Raw genomic sequence first — 23,156 nt, 5'->3', positions numbered from 1 at the left:
GTGTGCATATGCAAAGCATTCGCATGTGAACGACAAGTTTTTACGGATGTGTGTGAGCGTCCATACCCTGCAGGGAGTGACGTTAGCTTATACCTAACTTTAGTCTGTTTACGCGAACACTAGTGCTAACTATTAACTGTGTATTTTGTTCGAAAAAAGCTAACTACTTTTGTGGGGCGATGGCCGCAAAAAAGTCAGACCTGGATACCTCTGCATTACATGTCAACTAACTTGTAACTAACTACTTTTGGACATAAAATATCAATAAGAAAAACAAAATATTTTTTTGTTTTTTTACTTTTTTATTTACTTATTTATTTACTTTATTTTATTACATTTCATATTTGTTTACATATTCTGCTCTGGGTGGCCCCATATTCGAACACCGTCAGACATAACTTCAAAATGATAGTATAAAATTTCGATCTTCCTTTTATTTGTCCTGAATATGAAAAAGAATCTGCGAAGTTCAGAAAAAAAGTGTATTGAAAGTAATTTTTGTATGAGGATATTTAATAGAAACTTGTAAAGAAAACCAACTCCCGATTGCGTCTGCATGACTCCTGCACGACTTTACAATTCACTTTAAGTTGGTTTTGTCATAGCTAATTAAAAGTGAGGTATTAATCGAAATCTCGCCAAAAAGCTAACTATAAGTTGGTTAGTTTTAACAATTGATAATTTTTCACTGCAGGGTAAGAATACAAAAGGAATTCTTTGCCTTCGCGAACGTTCACGCTCGCGCTCGCATTGAATTATATAGCAAGGTTTACTTTAACTTGAGTGTGGTAGCGCTAAAATTGCATCAATGAATGTGAAATGTCAACCTCTCTGAGAATGGTCAACTTTAGCTGTTATTTCTTATTTGTATTTAATAAAGCTTTTAAAACTCAATAATAACTCAACATTCAAACAACAATACATACAACAAAATATTTTGTTTGTTTGGAAAAAAGTGATATCCTTTGTTTGAATGTGTACATATCTAATTACCAATCACGGTAAAAACCGAAGTACCCCAACGAAACAATGTGAGCAATAATAAATAAAACATGAATTAATATTGTAAAAATTTTGCAATTACGTTTAACGTACAACAAGGGAAGCATGAAGTGAGCATAAAAGCACGGTCAACAATCGCTGAATTACCGAACAAATTAATTCACAATAAAACAATCAATTAAATTCCATTGCATCCGTTTGACGCTGGCGGAAGTTGATGTTCATATGGTACACTTGTACAAGCCTTGTGGGGAAACGCACTAATGCCAAACTGGTTCGGTACTAGATGATTTAGATCGATGAATAGTGGGCAATAATTCTCTGTTGCATACTAACAACTAGCTTTTTTAACATTGCAGTGTCCTGTGAAGTGTCAATAGCGCAAAGCAGTTTTAAAATCGATAGACTAAAGAAGTAATATAATTTTTTCTGTTTTCCATTATGCAATTTTAAATTATTTTCAAAGAAATTTGTTTTCAATATTAAATCATATTTGTGTGTTTGAATTTAATTCGAAGCCCGCATTTGAAAACAGATTTACATACCCTCGGCTGTGGCTGAGTATACAGAGGTACTTGCTGTTACTTGTTCGATTCCAGCAGATCCCAAGATGCTAAAATGTGTATACAAATTTTTGTTTTGTATTTCCAAACTATAAAAAAGAATTCGTCAAGCGCAGAATATATCGCCACCTTAGAGTGAAAAGTTACTAAGTCCCCTTTAAAACATTTTACAGAAGAGGAGAAAGTATTTCGCAGAACTTTGAACACAACATTTTCCGTATTTAAAGCAAAGCAAAACTCCATAACAATCAGAAGGATTCGATCATTACGAGGGCCGGAAAGTTTAAGCTTTTGCTTGAAGTTGCTTATTTTGCTTATTCAGGGTTTCCAAGCTTAATTTTAACGACCAGGCTTATTTTGCTTATTTCAATGTATAAAGCTAAGTACAGACCTTTTAAGTAAATGGTCAAGAAATAAATTGCTATTAAATATTTCGTGTGTATGAATAGTAGTGTCCAAGGGGCTTGATATCTGACATTCTACAGCCTGCTGTCTCACTTTTTCATTAAGAAATAATGGAGCGGGCATATATTTCTATTGAAAACAAGGATGTATTGTACTCTTCACAAACAAACTTTAGCAAACCAAAGCGGAAAGCGTAGAAAATTTCTTAGGAACTTCGTACTGCTTAAGAAAATTTGGCTCAATAAATTTATTTTGAAATTTCTTGTGATTTTTTTTATTCGTTGAACTAAATAAATGTTAACAAATAATAACATAAAAACAGATTTAGTTTTTATTAATCTGTAACTTCAATTGCATTTCTGCTTGGATACAAAAATTTAAAACCAATGGTTCGTCTCCACGAGAATGCATTGGTGTTACTGAAGAGATTTTCATAATTTATCCCAAATGGAGAATAACGAATATCTAAAAAAATTTAAACGACCAACGCATATCGCCATTATTTGAGAATATCAAGCAACACATGTATGTCCATTAGATTTTTTCAGTCCTTGAAATAAACTGAATAAAAATCAAACTGTACTTCAGTTTTTTTTTTTTGCTTTGCGAGCATATTTGCAAGCATATTTACCAATGTTTTAGTGCTTATCTAAGCGCTTAAAATGGATGTTTTCGTCCTTATTTTCTTCGGCCCTTGCCTTACAAGTACCTAACACCCCACTTCAAAACGATGTATTTTTAATTTCTCTTGCTTTCTGTATCAAAATATGAGTTTTCAAAAAAGTGGAGTTTTGGAAAACCGCCCATCGCCCAATTTCGAAACCGCCTATCTTACGGCACTCAAATTTTACAGGAGAGCGAAAAAACGGTTTATTCTTTGAAGGCATTGCCTTGATAGGCGGTATTGTCTCCAGCTATTATTTTACAAATCTGTTGTTTAAGTAACGATTTTTATGCATAAATCTGGATGCCTGGAGTTCGGGGTTACCAAATCTCAATTTTGTCACAACGGCGATTTTGGCGGTTTTGCAAGTGGTCGATAGGCGGTTTTGCAAAGACATTGATGATAGTTTGTGCTTTTACAAAAACCGAATAAATTCAAGTGTCAAATCTTGGGCAATTTTTAAAAAAAGCAACAAAGTTTCTTAAAAATATTCCATGTTTTTAATTACATTTCTTATTAAGGTTTTGAGTATGCAGTTTTGTAGCCCATTCAATTTTAGAATAACCAAGTGCAAGTTTTGAGTAATTACTGTTATAATAGAGTTCTCAAATAGACGGCGTTGACTTAGGTACCTTTTTTTGCTTCTATACGTTCATTGCTTTAATAAATTCAATTATATTTAAATATATTGCCAGGAATGTATTTCAAATAACATAAAGTAATTTAAAAACAAATAAAATTTTGGCTTTCGTCCAGCTAGTTCTGCTATTCAAACCACCGTGTGATATGTTGATTTAAAAAGTAAACTAAAACCGTTTTTTTAAGTACCACATTTCGCTACTTTTCCACTGGTCTGGATCTATTTACTTTCGGACTGGTTCGATACAAATCTAGTACGGAACTAAAAATTTGGTTCACTAGTTCGGGGTTTCCCTTTAGGGAGTTCATGTATATGTACATATGTGCATTCACACATTTCCATAAAAATGTAAATATATACGCGCTTACACACATCTACTTCTTCGTTATTTTAACTGACCTGGCTGAACTCGGATAAATAGCCGAATTTGTCTTGTTGCTTTGCATGTATTTCTTTACTTTTATGAGTGTTCTTTTGTAGCTCGCTTGCAAAAGAATGCACCTATTGTGTGGTATATTTTTGGGGGTTATTTTAAAAATTTTAGTGCACAATGCAAAGTGCACGTTCTTTATCACTGTGCTGCTGTAATAATGAAAAACAGCAGAAAGTAAAAACGGACAACACAAACGCGCCAACGATTGACTACCGCGCACACGAGCAAATAACCAGTGTTGCCATTTTGGGCCTTTTGGAGCTAGATTTAGCTCTTTATTTTATTTACCTCCGAAACCTAGGTTTTAGCTCCTGACTCTTTTTTAGCTCTTTTCAAATTTGTCTAGCGCTTTTTCAGCTCCAGAAAGTTTTAGTTGTATTTGGTATATATAAGCCAAACTAAAGCGTTGATAAAATGGAAAATTTCGAGATGCAGTGTATCCACCATAAACTCTTGGATCTAGGTTAAAGAACTCAAAAATTAATTAGAAGCAAACACTTTTTCTGATAGCGCGGGTTTTGTTTTTACCTTACTAATTTTATCTTTAAAGAGAGCTTATTCAATTCAAATATCTGAAATAACAGACTTTAAAAGTTTGTAAAGTAATTTTAGCTCACTTTTATAAGTGCCATAGCAACGAATTCGAAATATATGCACCTTATTTTGGTTTAAAAGATTTTTTCAGCACTTAAACTTATTGAATTCATTGTTTTTATTGGAATTGTCGAAAATGTAAAAACAACCTTACGGCAATAATTGCTCAGCCTTAAAAAATATGTAGCTCTTTATTTTAGCTACTATTAGTATTATTTAGCTCTTTTTTCGACCGTTTTAGATCCAAACGAAATTTCTCTGGCAACACTGCAAATAACCAGCGGCAAATGGTACGCCCCAATATATATATATATTATGTTGTACTGTGATTTTGGACAGCTAAATATAAATGGAAGTGCAATTGCAAATACTTATAATAAAAGTGGTAAAAACAACAACTACATATACATATTTGTGAAATTGTAAAACCAAGCCTTCGGCCAATTTCGCAAAACTATAGGCAGAGAAAGTAGTCGAGGCGGCCTCGAATAAGCGGGCGCATGCAGTAATTTAATTGAAAGCCGTCGAACATTGCATTAAGTGAAAACCTTATGTCCCATCCCAGTTGTGACAGTAGTCACAGGTAGTCGCAACCACAACAAAACTTCAACAATCAAAAGCTGCTTTTTGTTCTGATTGAAAGTTACTTCCCAATTTAAGGAGGGGGAATGAGGACGAGCAAAACTGACAGTAACACGACTGATAACATCAATGTTGACAAGCATTGTCAGCGCGTAGCGGTCATGATACTTTGAACTGCGTGAGCTTCCATAGCCTGTGGATAAAAGTTTGGCCCGCCGCTTTATTGCTTTAATGAGATTCTTAATTGAATGAATTTAACGTCACTTTTGGGCTCGTTCAACATAATGAAGTAATGGAATTAATGCCGTACTCACGAATACTAATTCATACATACTATCTATGTACTAGGGATGTTGTGAATGTGGAATTTTAGACATACGCTTATGCGAATGTGGATGTCAAGTATTTTTAAGAAACAATTAAATTGTCAAGCAAATTAAGTTATTTAGGTAAAAAAAAATTAAAAAAATTATTTACTAGTTTAGTACTTGAATTTAAAAATTGGAACATTTAAGTGGTGCAAGCAGGCGGGGCCTAGCTGAGGCCGAGGTATAAACTCTCCTGCCGCGTCCGGTGGCGGGCCGGATGGGCTCGCACTGGGGGAGCTGGGGGTGGGCATACTGAGGCCATTTCTAGGGGGTACCTGGCGGTAGGTATAAAACGCCCCCCTAATCCAGGGTGTCATGCGTCACCGTGCCCATTGGACGGTTTGCAGTCAGGGGGTTTTCCGACTGTATTCTAACGGCGCCTCCCGGATACCTGTCCGCCTCCGGGAGTAACGGTGGACTTGCTGCGGCATGGGGCTCTGCCGTGGTCGACCGTTTTTTCCCCTTTCCCTTTTTCCGGCCGCCGAAAGGCTTCTGCTTAGTAGGCGGCCAAAGAACTAGATGATGATGAACAAAACAAAAGAAGCCTCGGAACCCTGCACGGGTAGTGCCGCCGCTGGACACGGCGAAGTTAAGTCCAATAAACCCACCATCTCGGGAACCGCATCGACGGCACCGAAGACAGGGCCTACACGGCCCAAACAGATTCGGCCCTCCGCAGATTCTGGAGGGAATGCTAAGCCCCCAGAGGGAAAGCATACTTCCAGCGCTACCGGCAAAATTATACCCCTCGAGGGAAAGTCGTAGGGTAGTAACCGAGCCCAAGTCCTCCACGGACAAGCCGGGAACTACTCCTGTGAGTAAAACAACAACCGGGGCAAACGACCTGGATCGGCGCCCCAGCTGCTCCAAAGCAGCGAAAATAATTCCGCCCTCCGTCAGGGCTCAGCGCGACCGAAGGGCAGCCCCTAAGGTTATTAAAAGACTGGGCGTCATTCCACACGACCAGCTGACGGAGGAGCAAAAGGCCTCCCTCAAGTGGGCAATGGAAGTCTTCGCCGCCAGCAATAAGCGATCCTCCGGGAAGGGCGGTAAGGACATACCATCCACTAAGGGGAACCCACGGATGGACCTAGGCCAAAAGAGACAACGATCTCTGGACGACACCGCGAGTGGATCCAAAAGGCATAGGACTTCCTCTCCCTCTGTCCGTCCGTCCATGGCCGTGTCCACCACGAAGCCATTCAGCGAGGCCGCCAAAGAGCACCTCACGCTGGCGGTGTTGGACAAGGGCCATCCGGACGGCCACATCAGCACGGACAATTGGAAGTCCGTACTGATGGGTCTATGCAGGGTGTATAAGGGGATACTCCAGAAGTATCCCGGCCCTGCACCAGTCGTTCGTGATGCTGGGTGGCATCAGGGGCGGGTAAAGCTGGTGGCGTGTGCAGATGAACGCGCGGTCCGGCTTTACAAGGAAGCGATCTCCACGGTTGGACAGCTGTGGCCCGGGGCAGACTTAGTTGCTGTTCACAGGGATGAAATCCCTAACAGGCCGCGAGCCTGGGCCTGGGTCCCAGCTGAACCATCAAAGCCAGAGGAGATTCTTGAGTTTATCCGACTGGGCAACGAAGGACTGCCCACAAGTGATTGGAGGATAGTCCGAGTTGGCGAGACCAAGGGGAAGCAGCGTTTTGTTGGCTTTGTCATCAACGATGCTTCCGTCCCAGTTCTCGAGGGTTGTGGTGGGGTAATAAGCTACGGCTTTTACTCCATCACGGTGAAAATCCACCGGAAAACGGACCAACAAGGGGAGGAGGCGGGCAACGCCTCGAGCGGACCCACTCCTCCCGATAACTCTACCGACGAAGGGGCCAACAACACAGGCAACGCCTCGAGCGGACCTGGCGCCTCCGAGTCGGCATCGGTGGCAGACAGCGCGGGGTCCACAGGAAACACCACGAGTGGACCTGGGGACCTACCAACGGGTGTACCCGAAACCGCGTCAGATACTGAGAGCGACACGAGCTCAGTATCTGCCTACGTAGGGTCGGTATACAGCCGGTGGGCAATGCTGAACGAGGACCAGCTTCTGGACTCCGAACCGGAGGAGGAGGTTAATGACATCACAGTCATTGCCGCCGCCGAACGGGAGGAGCTAGAAGCGATGGACATCACCGACTCTGAGGATGGTGCAGATCCTACAAATTAATCTGCACCATTCCAAGGCAGCCTCGGCTGCCCTTCTTCTTCGCCTCAGCAATAAAGCTGAGGACTTGATTCTAGTCCAAGAGCCTTGGATCGTTAGAAACAAGGTTTGCGGACTGAACTCTGATGCCTACCAGGTTGTAACAGCTCCAGTAGCAGGTAGGATCAGAGCTTGCATTCTGATTAAAAAAGTATATTCTTATTTTTTACTCTCCCAATACAGCGACGAGGACACTGTCTGCATCAGCGTCCAGCTGAAGGAGAGCGTGATCTGGCTGGCAACATCCTACATGGCCCACGACAGCCATGTTTTTCCACCCTACAGACTGGAAGAAGCTGTGAAGGAAGCAAATCGCAGGAAACTCCCGGTCATAATAGGGGCAGACTCTAACTCGCATAACACGATCTGGGGCTCAAGCGACACCAACTCTCGAGGTGAGTGTTTACTTGACTTTGTTCTTTTATATAATCTTACTGTATGTAACCGCGGGCGCGACCCCACTTTTGTGACCTCTGTTAGAAGCGAAGTGCTGGACATCACCCTTGTTTCGAGCGGTTTGTCTGATCAGATAAGGGACTGGCAGGTGTCCAAAGAACACTCTTTCTCTGACCATCTCTACATTAGCTTTAAGCTCAATTTTGATCCTGCTCCTTTAACAGCATACAGGAACAAGAAGCGAACCGACTGGGCAAAGTATAAAAATACGCTGTCGGTCTCTCTACACAGATACGCTTCTCACGATAAGTCCTGCTTATCGTTAAGATCTGATGAAGCGAGTCTCTCGAATACGAAGGTTGTTTCTCTCGGTGAGCTGGACTCATCGTCAAAAATTGATGAAGCAGTGAACTTTGTGACAAATGCCTGTAATGCTGCTTTCAAAGCCTCCTGCCCAAGCACCCTCCCGAAGGGCAAAAAGAAACCCCAGTGGTGGAATCCTGAGATTTCAGCACTGAGGAAGAACAGCAGGAGGCTTTTCAATCAAGCTAAACGAACAGGTCTTTGGCAACCATACAAAGACGCACTCAAAGTTTTCAAGAAGGCCATAAAGAGGGCGAAACGCGAATCTTGGCAAAACTTCTGCGACAACATAGAAGAGAACTCTGAAGCCAACAGGCTGAGGAAAGTTCTCTCAAAATCTTCTTCAAGTATGAACTCTATCCAGAAGCCTAACGGTGACTGGACGACATCATGTAGCGAAATGCTGGAGGTCCTTATGAGCACTCACTTCCCGGGCTGCTCAGATGACACCCCCGATTTTTCGCCCGGTCCTAGGACCTACTTGTCTCTGGGTGATACCGTTGGGGACATCGTAAGTGAGGAGAGGGTGGAATGGGCTTTAATGTCCTTTCAGCCCTACAAATCTCCTGGCCTTGACGGAATCTTTCCCGCTCAACTACAGGAAGCTAAGGACATACTGTGTCCCATGCTTTCTCAGATTTTTACAGCCTGCCTAACTCTGACTCACATACCACACGAGTGGACAAAGGCAAAGGTTGTATTCATACCAAAAGGAGGCAAGGCCGCTCATGTGAAACCGAAGGATTTCAGGCCTATAAGCCTCACCTCGTTCTTCCTCAAAACTCTAGAGAGGCTCATCGACGAATATATTCGACGGAATATTAAAGCTGACAGCCTCTCCTCGAATCAGCATGCATATTCCAAGGGGAAATCCGTGGAGACCGCACTCCATGAAATCGTAGCGACGATTGAAAAAGGATTGGCCTTAAAGGAATACACGCTCGGAGTTTTTCTCGATATCGAGGGTGCTTTCAACAACGTCTACCCGAAGTCTGTTGTTAACTCCCTTCTTATGGCGGGGGTGCAGCGAGGTCTGGTGGATTTTGTTGAGCTCCTTCTCGGAAAGAGAACTATTCTATCAGAACTAGGGGATGGTTCCATTACAAAGTATGTGACCAGGGGCACCCCCCAAGGGGGCGTTCTCTCCCCTCTACTCTGGAATCTAACAGTGAACACCATACTTCTAAGCCTAAAGAGCACCGGTTGTCAAGTCATAGCGTACGCCGATGACATAGCAATCGTTGCAACGGGCAAACATCTTCAGGTCCTGAGTGAGTTGTTGCAAAACGCACTCGGTCTGGTAAACATCTGGTCCAAGGAATGTGGACTTAGTGTCAATCCTGCCAAGACAGAAATGGTACTTTTCACAAGGAAGTATAAAACTCCCTTATTTAAACCTCCCGCCCTAAACGGGGTGGCACTCACTCTCTCAACCGAGGTGAAATACCTTGGTGTTATTCTGGACAGGAAGCTGAACTGGAAGCGAAACACTGAAGACCGCTCCAGGAAGGCCAATACTGCCCTGTATGCCTGCAAAACGGCTATAGGCAAAAAATGGGGAATAAAACCACATATAGTACACTGGATGTACACAGCTGTGATAAGACCCATCCTTTTCTACGGGGTCACCGTATGGTGGCCTGCTCTAAACAACACCGTATCCAGAGCCAAGGTGGAACGTGTGCAGAGGACGGCTGCCATGCTCGTCACGGGAGCCCTGCCCACTACACCCACCAAATCCCTGGAAATAATCTTAAATCTTCCACCTGTGGATCTCTACGGCAAATTTCAGGCCGGCTGTAGTGCGGCCAGGCTAAATACAATCCAGCCGTGGAGAGACCTCAGATTCGGGCACGCAAAAGTACTTGAAACTCTACCGGATAATCTACGACAGATAGATTATACCACTCCTCTACTCTGTTTAGATAACAAATTCTCCACAAGAATCCCAGAGAGGAACGAGTGGGAAAGGGCCACAGACCTGAACCCAGGGTCTACGGCCATATATACAGATGGTTCCAAGCTAAACAAAAGAGTGGGTAGCGGGATCTACTCTGACGAACTCGCGCTAAATCTCAGTTTTCGCTTACCGGACCATTGCAGCGTTTTTCAAGCGGAATTAAACGCCATAATGGAGGCGGCTCGGTGGCTTATAACCTCCGCCCCTCCAGGACGGCCTATCTCTATCTATTCTGACAGCCAGGCTGCTATCAAATCTCTCAATTCTAACGAAGCAACGTCCAAAGTAGCCATCGAATGCAGAAATACTCTCAACCTGCTGGCATCAAAATGCTCCTTGACTGTTGTATGGATCCCTGGACACAGGGACATCCTTGGCAACTGCCTAGCCGACGAGCTGGCAAGGAGGGGGACGCAACTTTCTGTAGTCAATTCTGCTCCGAATGCGGGCATACCTCTAACCTCCTGCAAACACAGACTAAAGGCGAAACTCGTTGAGGAGGTAAATATAAGATGGGCTGTGGAAACCACCTGCCATATTACCAGGCAAATATGGCCAAAGATTGATGTAAAGCGATCCATAGCTCTCACCCGGCTGGACCGCTCCTCTCTCAGATTAGTAGTCGGGGTAATCACCGGACACTGCCTGACACACACGGAAAAAGGTTGGGATACCTCACCAACGATTTCTGTCGCAGTTGCAGAGACGAGGAGGAGGTGGATACCATCGAACACTATCTCTGCCACTGTCCCGCCCTGTCCAATATGCGCAACCAATTCTTCAACAAGTACTTTGTAGATTGTTTAGCCGATTTGAACTCGGCGAACGTTCTCGACTTTTTGTGCTATATAAAACGCACTCGGTGGTTCAATTACTAAGGGAGGGAAAGAAACAAATGGCTTCGGCCAGTGGTATCACAACGGGCTTTTCCAGCCCACGTGTGCTCCGCGTTCTGCGCGGGGCAGCCACTCTAACCTAACCTAACCTAACCTAGCCATTTGACTTTGGCTGAGATTGTGACATCAAAATCAATCTACCAGATTGAACACAATAATAAAATTTTTTCTGAAAATAATTTGATCGTTTGATCAACAATGGAAAAAATAAAATAGTTTTTTAAAAATAGTAAAAAGAAAAATGAGTTGCGCATTTTAAACCTGCAAAAATACCACTTAACGATATCGTATTTGATTGGCTGGAAAATTTTTCAGGTTACCTTGTTTCGGAAAGACCTTGTTCCCTTGTTTCGCAATTCGGTTTCAGGACGAGTGAAGGGAAAGACAATAATTTACTTTCGTTAATTGTATGTCTGAAGCAGAGTTGGGCAAAAGTTGTTTAAATCACGTATAACAAATGAATAAATTGTTTTTCTCGTTATTCGTAAATAATAAATAACTATGTTTATTCAAAGAAAAATTATTCGAATGACGGATAAATTGTTTTATTCGTTATTCGAATAATTATTATCTTCATTAATTATTCGAATAACAAAGAAAATAATAATAAAACAAGTAATCTATGTATATAGATATGTACATATATTTATGTATAAAATTATAGCCGTTTTCGTTGTTCGGAATATACTCAAACCCCTGGATTGATTCAAGTCAAATTTTCGGAGGCTATTCCCTGCGCATAAAGTGCTATTAAAGGCTACTAGAAAATTCGTTGGCGGCGATGGAGCCGAGTTATTTATAAGCGCTGTATTTTTTATTTGTACACACAAAATTTTAAACCTTTCATTTGTTTGGAGTAAAATTTAATAAAAATTATAATTGAAATAAATATAATACTTAGAAATTTAACTTAGAAATCAAAAAATCTATAGTTCTCCAAGTTTCAAAGTGAAGTTGTTTTTTGGGTAACTATATACACGCGCTGCTCATTTGCCAGATATACAATTTTCAAGTCAAGTCAAGTCCAAAAGCCTGATTGTGGCAACTTAACTTTACTTAACGTAATGTAGATTTTAAAGAATGAAAATGAAACACATTTCGATGCGGCATTAAGTTACGTTAAGTTTCGGCAGTTCAATTATAAGCAACACCCATTTAACAGAATTTTGTAGAGAGAGCCGTAAGTTATGTTAAGTTGCCATAATCAGACCATAAGTCTTGCATAACTGAGCTTTCATTCTCATTCCTTTGGCTGTTTCAGAATTTGAGGAACCTGTAACGTCATCAGCGTTTTTTTTGTAGTTTTTGTAATGCATTTTTAATAATTTCTTCTGCGACTAGTTTGAAAAATTTGTGCTTATAGCGAGCTAAATATGTAGGTGGATTTAGAAAATAAATTATTATTTTCCAGGAATGAAAATTTTTAACAAAATGCAGTTTTCAAAGTCGTTGCTACCAGCCGAATCGTATCAGAATATTGTTAATTTTTTATAAGCATTTGAAATATTGATATCACGGATGATGAGGGTCTCATATAGTTATATTATTCTTACCTAATTAAAAGTCAGACCTATAGCTTTTTAATTATTTGAGCATCGATTCTCTTTATAGCCCCACGTTGACCATTTCTGCTGGAAATCTCTATGGATGGAGTTTACTCTTTGACTTTAAAAAGCAAAAAAGGCAAACGTATGGGGAGAGTTTTACCACAGAAGTTTTTGGCCAAGGATATCTGTATGGAAAATATATTGCCCAAAAAGTAAACAAACTTATTGTTTTTTTTTTAATTTTTGCAACAGATAAATACCCCAAAGAGCCCCATTTGGAATGGTTGAAACGAATATATGTAACCTCAAAAGTAAAACACGAAAATATGGTTTAAAGTTACAGTGCACACTTTCTTCTTTTATGTCTAGTAGCTTCTTCAAGATGGGTCCAAAAAAATCATAATGATAGAAGAAACCAATTCAGGTATTTAAAGCACAGAAAAAAAGGATCAGTCCAGGGCCTTCGTCTTGACCTGCAGGCTGTGTCGGAGTCACAGGTGCTAAAGTTAAGCGTAGAACACGTGATATTATAAAGATCACATTCAAATTAAAAACAGTACATGAAAAACTCGTTTTGATTGTATTGAATTGAACTTAATAAATCAATATGAATTGGAAAATATTAATAATTAGCAATAAAGAAGCAGATCGGCATTAACTTCAATCATGTGTACCCTCAGGTTATAGATAGATATATGCCATGACGTGTATGACTACTGCGATTCATTTATATTTCCTAGGTCCCCGTATAGTATTCTTCGCATTATCTTCGTCTTCGGATTTGTGCATAAGTTAGATAAGACTTCTGAAACAGCTAGGGTTGCCAAATATAGTTAAGAAATAAACAAATATCTTGCGTCTGATATTGTGATACCTACATATTTTATGTGGCTGAAGAATTAAGTTAAACTTTATTTTGAAATACGTGACAATGCTCCTAAATACCGTTCGGAAATAAGGCCTTTTTAAACTCATTTTATTTGATACCCATATTTTTAATAATTGCCTTTGTTTATTAAATAATTTGAGTTTACCTTTTTAAACAGGTGGCAACCCTCTTTAATGTTATTAATATCCAAACTAAGGATATCTTACTACCTTCGTTTCACGTCATGGTTTAATATTTCATTTAACTTATGCATACTTTAATTTAATTTTAATTTTAAAAGAGGTGGCAACCGTATTCAAAATATTTTAAAATACATATATATTTAAGTGGTATGTCTAATTCCCTTAATTCAAGTTGATTTTAATTTCTAAAACATATGGCAACCCTCTTAAGTAAAATTAAGAAAGAAGCACTTTCAACCCATGTCAATTTATACCCATACTTTAATAATTCATTTGACTTATTAAATAATTTGGGTTTAACTTTTTACCCAGGTGGAAACCCTCATTAATGTTATAATTGCTTATAATAAATTTTTCTAAACACTCCCTTGTTTGACGCCAATATTCACTATTTCATATAATTTGATTTGATTCGTCTTTTCAAACAGATGGCACTCCTATTCAAATTATTTTTAAACCAAAACCTCGTTAAACATTTTGGCCTGACACCTTTTTTGATACATATTTAAATTATCTAATACTCTTATTTCAATTTCAATTTAATTATAAAATCAGGTGGCAACACTCCTACATGCAGTTTGGAAATAAAGCTTCTTCAAAGCAATTTTGATTTGTATTCATATTGATGTAATTTATCTAACCTATTGCTTATATCGAATCTAACTTTGTAACAAGGTGGCACCCCCCTGCAAAATATTTTCAAACCATAACCTCTTTCGTCTGACATCTATACCGGGATATACGTTTCAATTTTCTGCCTTTATTTAAGCCGAACTTGCTTTTTGAAACGGGTGGCAACCCTCCTACATATAGTTAAGAAATACAGCCTTTTCAACCCCATTTCGATCGATACTAATATTGAGATAATTGAATAAACTTAAAAATAATTTGAATTTAATTTTGTTTATCTTTTTGAAAAAAAGGTAGTTATTGCACATCCACAGCCCAGTTCCCTTAATTTTGTAAAATCGAACGAACGGTACAGATCTGATATGACGAACAAGTTTTCGCGTATTATGCATTCATTTGCACGGATGTAAAAATTTCGGAAGGAGACTCAAGCGCAGCTCGAAGTTATGTATGTATATCCTGGCTACCAAAATAATTTCCCAAAACCTGGTTATAATCGAGAAATTTAATAGTATTCTGCCTATGACCAATTCCATCTCAAATCATGTAAGCCGACTGCACCTATTTCTCCGAACCACTTGAAATTTTAGTACATTATTCTACTCGGAAAATAAGCACATACGTACTTTCTTAATTGTTGATATCATCGAAATTGCGTGTTTTATGCACTTTTGTAAAATGACTCATCAAATTTCCATTCTCAAAATTTTTTTTAGTTCTAATTCGTATTTTTACTGGCTTTAAAAAATAATTATATATCTACTCGATGCTATGGGTGATGTTATATCTATCTGCCGCCTTGATTTTTTTTTACAAAAAAATAAAGATGACATTGCACATTTAACATACTATGGAGAACACACTTTTTTGAATAGGAACAAAAGTGTTATAACAGTTGATACACCTTACGGTTTGGCTGGAAAATGCGAAAGACCAATTGACGTGACCTTTGACTTCGAATAAATTATTTGGCGGATGTGGAATCGGTGGGAACTTTTCACACAACAAATTTTATCTCACTGACAATTACTGTAAGCTAACCCCTGTTTATTGAGCTAACTTGACTAGGCTAAAAATATTTCTTTTTTTTTCTCTTAAAACTCTTAAAAAACAAAAATAACCTACGTATATGCCATATATACCAAATTATAGGTATTGAGGCAAGCTATCCAAATTTTCCAACAAAATACGGCCTTTAAAAAAAATGCATTTTCAATTCTTTATGAAGTGTGCAATGTGGTCTTTATTTATTTGTAAAAAAAAATAAGAGCGCAGATCGAAAGAACATCAGCCATATTATCGAATAGATATATAATTATTTTCAAATGTCAGTAAAAATACGAATTAGAACAAAAAAAATTTAGATTTTTGAGAATGGAAATCTTATGAGTCATTTTTCAAAAGTGCATAAAACATGCAATTTTGATGGTATCAACAAATAAAAAGATACGTATGCTCCTATTTTCCGAGTAGAATAATATACTAAAATTTCAAGTGACTTGGAGAGAAAGGTGCAGTCGGCTTGCATTATTTGGGATGGAATTGGTCCTATATATTTATTTGTGTAGACATTTATAACATTTGATAATTCAGACTTAGTTATAAGCGTTTTGTGTATAAAACTTGCTTTTAGGGAAACAAATTTTACCTATAAAAACTCGAGGTTTTAGCCCGAGTCTTGCGAGAAATATATTTTGATGTAACATACTCTTATAACGAAAATAACGATTACTTGCTTTTAATTTTAGCCAAAAAATCAACATATTTAGGGGATTCACAAGACGTGTTAACCGTCGTAAAATCTTAAGCTTAACACTTGTTTATGTAAAATAGCGGTTAAAATGGTTGGGGGGTTGGCTAATTATATATTCTTTATCAGTTTAAAAGAATTTCGGTTTAGTTAGAAATCCCCTGAAACCATTTTAATTAAAAAAGATGTTAACCTTAAGATTTTACGACGGTTAACACGTCTTGTGAATCCCCTAATTGTAAACTTCGTAAACGAATTGTAACTATATTCACATAGGAATGAGCAAAACAAATGCTTACTAACTTACTGCAGTGTGCACAGGGTATTGGCCCGTTGGGACTGCCCTTCAATAGGTTCTGTCGCAGCTGCGATGACCCGGGCTCAAAAGAGACAGTGGAACACTTGCTGTGCGAGTGTCCAGCCCTCGCAAGGATGAGGCTGAAGACACTCGGCAAATCATTCCTGCATAATATTTCAGAGTGTAGCTGCCTCTCTCTGTATGACGTACTGAAATTTATTAAAGCCGCCAAATGGCTGTAGGTTGCACGAGTTGTGGAATCAAAATGGCAAACTTGCTAATTGCTTGTCACCTGAGTGACAATCCACTTAAACCAATCAACCATATTCACATATTTATAGTAGACGTCCTACTGTAATATACAATGATTTTTGTTTTTCGCGTTAGCCAATAAAAAATTTAAAATAATAATGAATACATATGTTATATTTTTTCGCTCAGAAGAATATTACACGGTGCTATAAAAAAGTAATGAAAACACCCGAAACAAAACCTAGTGTAAAATGTAGGTGTGGTCGAGTACAATACGTTTTTTTTTGTACAGAAAAAAACATTATTTTCGTTCTTGGTGCACTTATCTATTAAGAGCTTGACTACTTTCCATCTGATTTTCAAAGTCGAAAAAGTTTTGAAAAGAGGATTTATAGACCTTTAAAACAGTGTATAACGGTATATTATTAGACGTAGGATGTTTGGAGTTTTAATCGGTTAAATATTAATGAGCCCCTATTTTTCTTCATTTTGTTCACCGCTAATTTCAAAAATTTCTATGAAAGTTGCGAAATATGCGCTATTTATTTAAAAGAACATTTATGTTCGAATAAATGGATACATCATCCAATGCATAAAAATTGTCAAAGTTAAGCAATTTAAGCAAAAAAAAGGCCTTGAATTTATATGTACGTGTGTATGAACAGAACGTGCAGATTTTTTTTAGCAGTATAGCTAAGGAGTTCATCAATATTTATCCAAAATTGATATATACAATGGCTCTTAAGCAAAAAATTTATTTTTCCTAATATATTCGTAATAATTAATCTAAACCATTTCTGAGTGATGAGAGGTCTCGCATGGTGTCGGTTTAAAAAAATAAAACCTGTACACATCTATGTAGAATCCCAGGTCTTAAATTTTCCTCTCATTTTGGAAACCCGAAATAACGTTGCAAATGTGATGACCTTAAAAAAAAAAAAAAAAATAGATGGCAACTCTAATTAAAAGTATGATCAGCATATAGTTTTCTTAAAACTCTTTCGTTTGACACTAATATTTCGATATTTCATATATGTATCTTTCGTATAAGTAAAACAAATTCGAATTTTCAAACAGGTGGTAAGTAACCTCTTTAAAGGTATTTTCAAACTAAAATCTTTCGCCTGGCATTGTTATACATATTTCAATTAACTGATGAATTAAGTTGAATTTAGTTTTTGTAAGCACATGGCAACTCTCGTAAATACAGTTTAGAAGTAAAGCATTTTCAAACCCATTTTGATTGATAGATATCTCTTGACAATCCATTTAACTTGTTAAATAATTTGAGCTTAATTTTTTCAACAAAAAAAAACAAATGTTAGATTTCTTAACACTTTGATAACCTATTTTAAAATTTCATGTAACTTATGTATAATTAAACGAAATACCACTTTCAAAACAGGCGGCAACCCTATTAAAAATTATTTTCGAACTAAAATTTCCTTAAATATTTTTCGCCTGATATTGTTATAAATATTTCAAGTAACAGATGAGTTATGTGGAAATTAATTTTTTAAACACGTGGCAACCCTCCTAAATATAGTTCTTAAATAAAGGATTTTAAACCAATTTCCATTGACTACCGTCGGTTAGTAATTCATTTATCTTATTAAATAAATTTATTTTAGCCCTTTAAGCTGGGAAACCCTCCAGCACATCAAACCTGTTCTCCTATACGTAGTTAAGTTATAAAGCCTTTTCAAAACCATTTCGATTTATACCCATATTTAATAATTGATTTAACTTTTTAATTAATTTGAACTTTTTGAACATCCACACTCTAAGCCCTTTAATTTGGTACCTCTATTTTGAAAATCTAACGGACGGTGCGGATCTGAGGGCATTGATTACCAAATAACTTGAGTTCAATTATTTAACAGGTGGCAACTCTTTTCGAAAAAATAAAACCTTATTGCACATCTACAGGCCACGCGCTTTAATTTGATACCCCAATTTTGAAAATCGAGCGAACGGTGCAGAGGTTTTAGGCTGCACAAAAAATGCTTTCGCGTATTATATATAATAGATAGATATATAGATCAGAGGTTCCCAAACTTTTTTTCTCGTAGACCCCTTTCAAAACTTTAATGGTTTTGGTGGACTCCCGCTGCTAAATTTTTAACATATTCGCATAGCTCGTCAACAAATGTGAAGATGAGGTCTAAGGATGTAAATTTGGATGGCGGGTGATTTCGAAGCTAAATTCGGAGTGGCAAAAATAAAAATGAAATAACTAAAATAAAATAAAACAAGTAAGAGCAGCGCTGTCTTCGGCTATGCCGAAGGCTTCATACCTTTCATGAACATCTGCAAATTTTAGTTTGACAGATTACTGATTTTGAATACATCTGCATACATCGATAGAGGAGTTACATACTTATATAAAAAATCGCATCTAAACAATCAGAGGTATGGAAGATATACTTTATATGGCACCAATCTAAGTGATTTTCACTGCTATGTGATCGGTATGTAAACCGGTAACACAATTTATTGGGTTTAGTTTCCTACATAAAGGAGATATATGGCAAAAACTGGTATCTGAACAATCAGTGCTATAGGAGATAAAGCTTATACAGCATAGATTTTGACGATTTTCTCAGTAGACTTTGTATTATTATTTATAAAATATCTTACGAAATTTATCGGTTTTAGCTGTTCAAATAAAGGAGTTTTACAGTAAAATCCCATATCTGAACAATCAGATGTATGGAAGATATATGTTGTTGTCACCCGATCCTTGTTATTTCCACTGTAAGTATTCTGTTAATAATGAGTGAAAATGGTGCGAAATTTCATGTTCCTAGCTGCATAAATGGAGGAGTTATGATAAAAGACCTCATATCTGAACAATCAGTTGTATGGGGGCTGCAGGTTATAGTGACCCGATCTTTGTTATTTTCACTGTAAGTCTTCTGTTGATAATGAGTGAAAACAGCGCGAAATTTCATGGTCCTAGCTACATAAATGGATGAATTATAACGAAAAATCTCATATCTGAACAATCAGTTGTATGGGAGCTATAGGTTATAGTGGTCCGATTCTTCCGGTTCCGACAAATGATTAATACATTATAAAAATACACCCACCTACCAAATTTGATCCGGATATCTCGAAAACTGAGAGACTAGATTGCATACAAACAGACAGACAGACGGACAGACGGACAGACGGACATGGATAAATCAACTCAGCTCGACGTTCTGATCATAAAAGTATACATTTTAATGGGTCTATCTCTTTTTGTTCTGGTACTTACAAACATCGGACCAAACTTATAATACCATTTCATGCTCATGAAAGGTATAATACCAGTGAACAGTCAGCAGTCCAACACGTTGTGTGCAGCCCCGTCTATCAAAGAGAGCAAAAAACTAAATAGAACATCTGAGATTGAACATCAGTTTTGCCCACCTGCATCCCCTCGATGCCTCCCAGGCATTGCTGAGCGAAGTATTCACTCAGTTTCTGATGGTGGCTTCGATGGCCGAGGTGGGTAGTGCTATAGCTAGTTGGGGATCGAGGAATGCCTGATCTAAGCCAATTGTGGGCAAATGGTCAGATGTCTCATTACCCGATACTCCCGAGTGAACTGGCACCCAGAATAAAGCAAGCTCCTTATGTTTACCAACATAGTTTAATATAAGTAGACTTGAATTCCCGAACCATTCTGAAAGTACTTAGTTAGAGGGCTGGCCAATGCCTTAAGTGCAGCTTGGATGTCCCTGCAGACACGTAAACTCCTTGCCCGCCTCCTCCTATTTTCCGCCACGTAGTTCATGGCTTTGAGGATTGCATATACCTCAGCCTGGACGACAAATGCCCAAATCTCTGCCACATGCAATTTCCTCCTCGCCCCACTGGGAGTTATACCAACATCCGTTTCTTTTTAGTCTACAGGTGGCTTTAAAGGCGTCCACACGTATGCAGACTCAAAGTGACGGTAAGTGCAGAACTGCGTCAAGAACTATACACCACACAAAAAACTTTAAGTTAAATATAGAGGCTACCCAGCAACCATAAGACTAATTTTCGTGGACCCTCACTTACAGCTCGTGCACCCCCATATTTTCTTCACGCCAACGTAGACCCCGTCGAGTCTCCCGTGGAGCCCTGAGGGTCCACCTGGACCACTTTGAGAATCGCTGATATAGATTATATATATAGAGACCTATTTTAATTACCCCATTGCCTTAATTAAAATTGAATTTGATTGTTTAAACAGGTGGCAACCCTCCTACACGCAGTTAAGAAATAAAGTATTTTCAAAACTACTTCGACTGGTACCGAAATGGTAAATATTGATTTAATTATTTAAATAATTTGAATTTAATTTTTAAACAGGTGGAAGCCCTCTTCAAACTCTTTAAAAATATTCTAAACGTTGAAACTAAAGATTTCCTAAGATTCATTCGCTTGACGTCCATATTTTTATTCTTCATATAAATTAGACTTTTCAACCAGGTGGCAACCCTCTTCGAAATGTTTACAAACTACTACGTACTTCGTCTGGCACCCATACGTCAGGTGGCAACCCTCATAAAGTTAAGTTAAGAAACAGAGAGTTGCAAAACTATTTCCATTTGGGCCCATTTTGTAATAATTGGTTTAGCTTTTTAAATAATTTGAACTTAATTTTTTAAAAGGTGGCAACTCTTTTCGAAAAAGTTAAACCTTATCGCACACTTACAGCCAGAGCCCTTTGATTTGGCGCCTCACTTTTGAAAATCGAACGAACGGTGTGGATCTGAGGACATTGAGTAGTAAATAACTTGAGTTTAATTATTTATCAGGTGGTAACTCCTTTCGAAAAAAATAAAACCAGTTTGCACGCCACAAGAAAATTTTGCAATCCCCTTTGTGAAGGCACCGTTCGCTCGATTTCAGTAAAACATACACCGATTTAAGGGATATAACTTCCTCTAATCCAGAAATGTTAATGGCGATATATAGGGGGCGTGGCATCTAACATATAGACCAAAATGTGAAAACCACTATATCTCTAAAACCAATTATGCTGGGGAACTAAAACTTAGCACAGATGCATAGATTGTACTTACGGTGAAAAATGGCAGGTATTGAGAAAGTGGGCGTGGCACTTCCCATACAAACTGAAATTCTTATATCGCTTATCTCTGGAACCACTTATGCTAACGTCCTGTAATTTGACACATCAACATATGTTGTCAATACCGTACTTACGGACTTATTTACAGTCTGAATTGTTTGACATATTAGTCAGTGATGAACATCTCATCTGTACATAAAAATACATATGCGTATTTTTTATAAATTAAAATCGAGGTTCCTTTTTCGGTATATTTTCAATAGCTACTAAGGAGGAGACTTGGTACAATTAGCATTAACCAATCCGGGGACTGGGGGACTTTATGAAAAAAGATGTCGAATTTCGACAACTGGGCGATACTAGTATATATGTATAGATATATCATTTTAAAGGTCTATAAATCCTCTTTTCAAAACCTTTGAAATCGGATGGAAGATAGTCAAACTATTAATAGATGCATCAAGTACGAAAATAATGGTTATTTTGATATACAAAAACAAAAAAAAATGGACGGTTCAGGAACTATACAGGACCTATTTTCATGTTGTACCGTGTTATCATTTGATTTTTATTTTCTCTGTCAATGATAGTTAATAATTTTTATTGAGTTTATTTTCTGACTTGAGAATAATGATCATTCTAATGACTCAAGCATGATTTCCGGCGTATTATTTTAAGGGGTAGCGACACACTATTAAGAGGAATAAGTCTCAAAATTTCCAGGTCTAAATTTCAGTTAGCTGCGTCTGTATGGCCCTTAAATTTTATAACTAGTCATTATTTTTAAGTGGAACAATTAAAAGCAAAAATACTTATTATCACTGAGCGGAAGAATCAAAAACATAAAATACATAATTATTATTTGTGTTCGAAAAATAAATATCAAATAATAATTATTTCCGTTGAGCGAAAAAATACAGATCATAGAAGAATGGTTAAATGCTGGTTTAAATTATTTTTCTTATGCATAATGATTACGGTACCTAGATTTTAAATACTACAGAATACTCCCAACATTTTGTGAAACCCCTTCAATTGCTTATACTCACCTTAACATAATTACACGAATACGCTAGAAAATCCACGGTATTATTAAACCCAATTGGATGTTACGTATACGCACCGGCAAATAAGTAATTATGTATACTAGCTCCACGCCAACCATTCGCTAACTAATTCGTTTAAGTTTAATTTTTCAATGCAGTCTTGTTTTGCTGACGCTACAGCTGTTGTTTACAAATTTATTGGTATTACATATGCAGTTTGTCAGTTGGAGTACAAAGAGCTAAACACTCGCACTTTCCGCACGATGTATACAAGTGCCGAATTTCACACAACAATGAGGCATGAAGTGATTCCACATGGCACTCAGATATGCCAAGCGTTTTGAAGGCCGCTAATCACTGGACGTTGCACGATGAACGATGAACGGCGAACTAAATGTGAAGTTGCAAATCCTTCGCTG

At 38.0% G+C, this 23,156-nt stretch overlaps 1 protein-coding gene across 1 annotated transcript; it reads left to right on the top strand.

Moving 5' to 3' along the window:
• Window positions 1–6,406: 6,406 nt before the first annotated feature.
• Window positions 6,407–8,816, top strand: LOC108363218 (uncharacterized). The gene has a single exon (XM_017616510.1). The coding sequence runs from the start codon at window positions 6,429–6,431 to the stop codon at window positions 7,419–7,421; it is 993 nt and encodes a 330-aa protein (XP_017471999.1). The 5' UTR covers window positions 6,407–6,428; the 3' UTR covers window positions 7,422–8,816.
• The last annotated feature ends 14,340 nt before the right edge of the window (window positions 8,817–23,156 follow it).

This window comes from Rhagoletis zephyria, unplaced genomic scaffold, assembly GCF_001687245.7.
Source record: "Rhagoletis zephyria isolate East Lansing unplaced genomic scaffold, Rhagoletis_zephyria_1.1 Rzeph_scaffold_01219, whole genome shotgun sequence".
Classification (NCBI taxonomy): Eukaryota; Metazoa; Arthropoda; class Insecta; order Diptera; family Tephritidae; genus Rhagoletis; species Rhagoletis zephyria.
The sequence above is the reverse complement of the archived record's forward strand: the minus strand, read 5'-3'. Positions and strand labels throughout refer to the sequence as shown.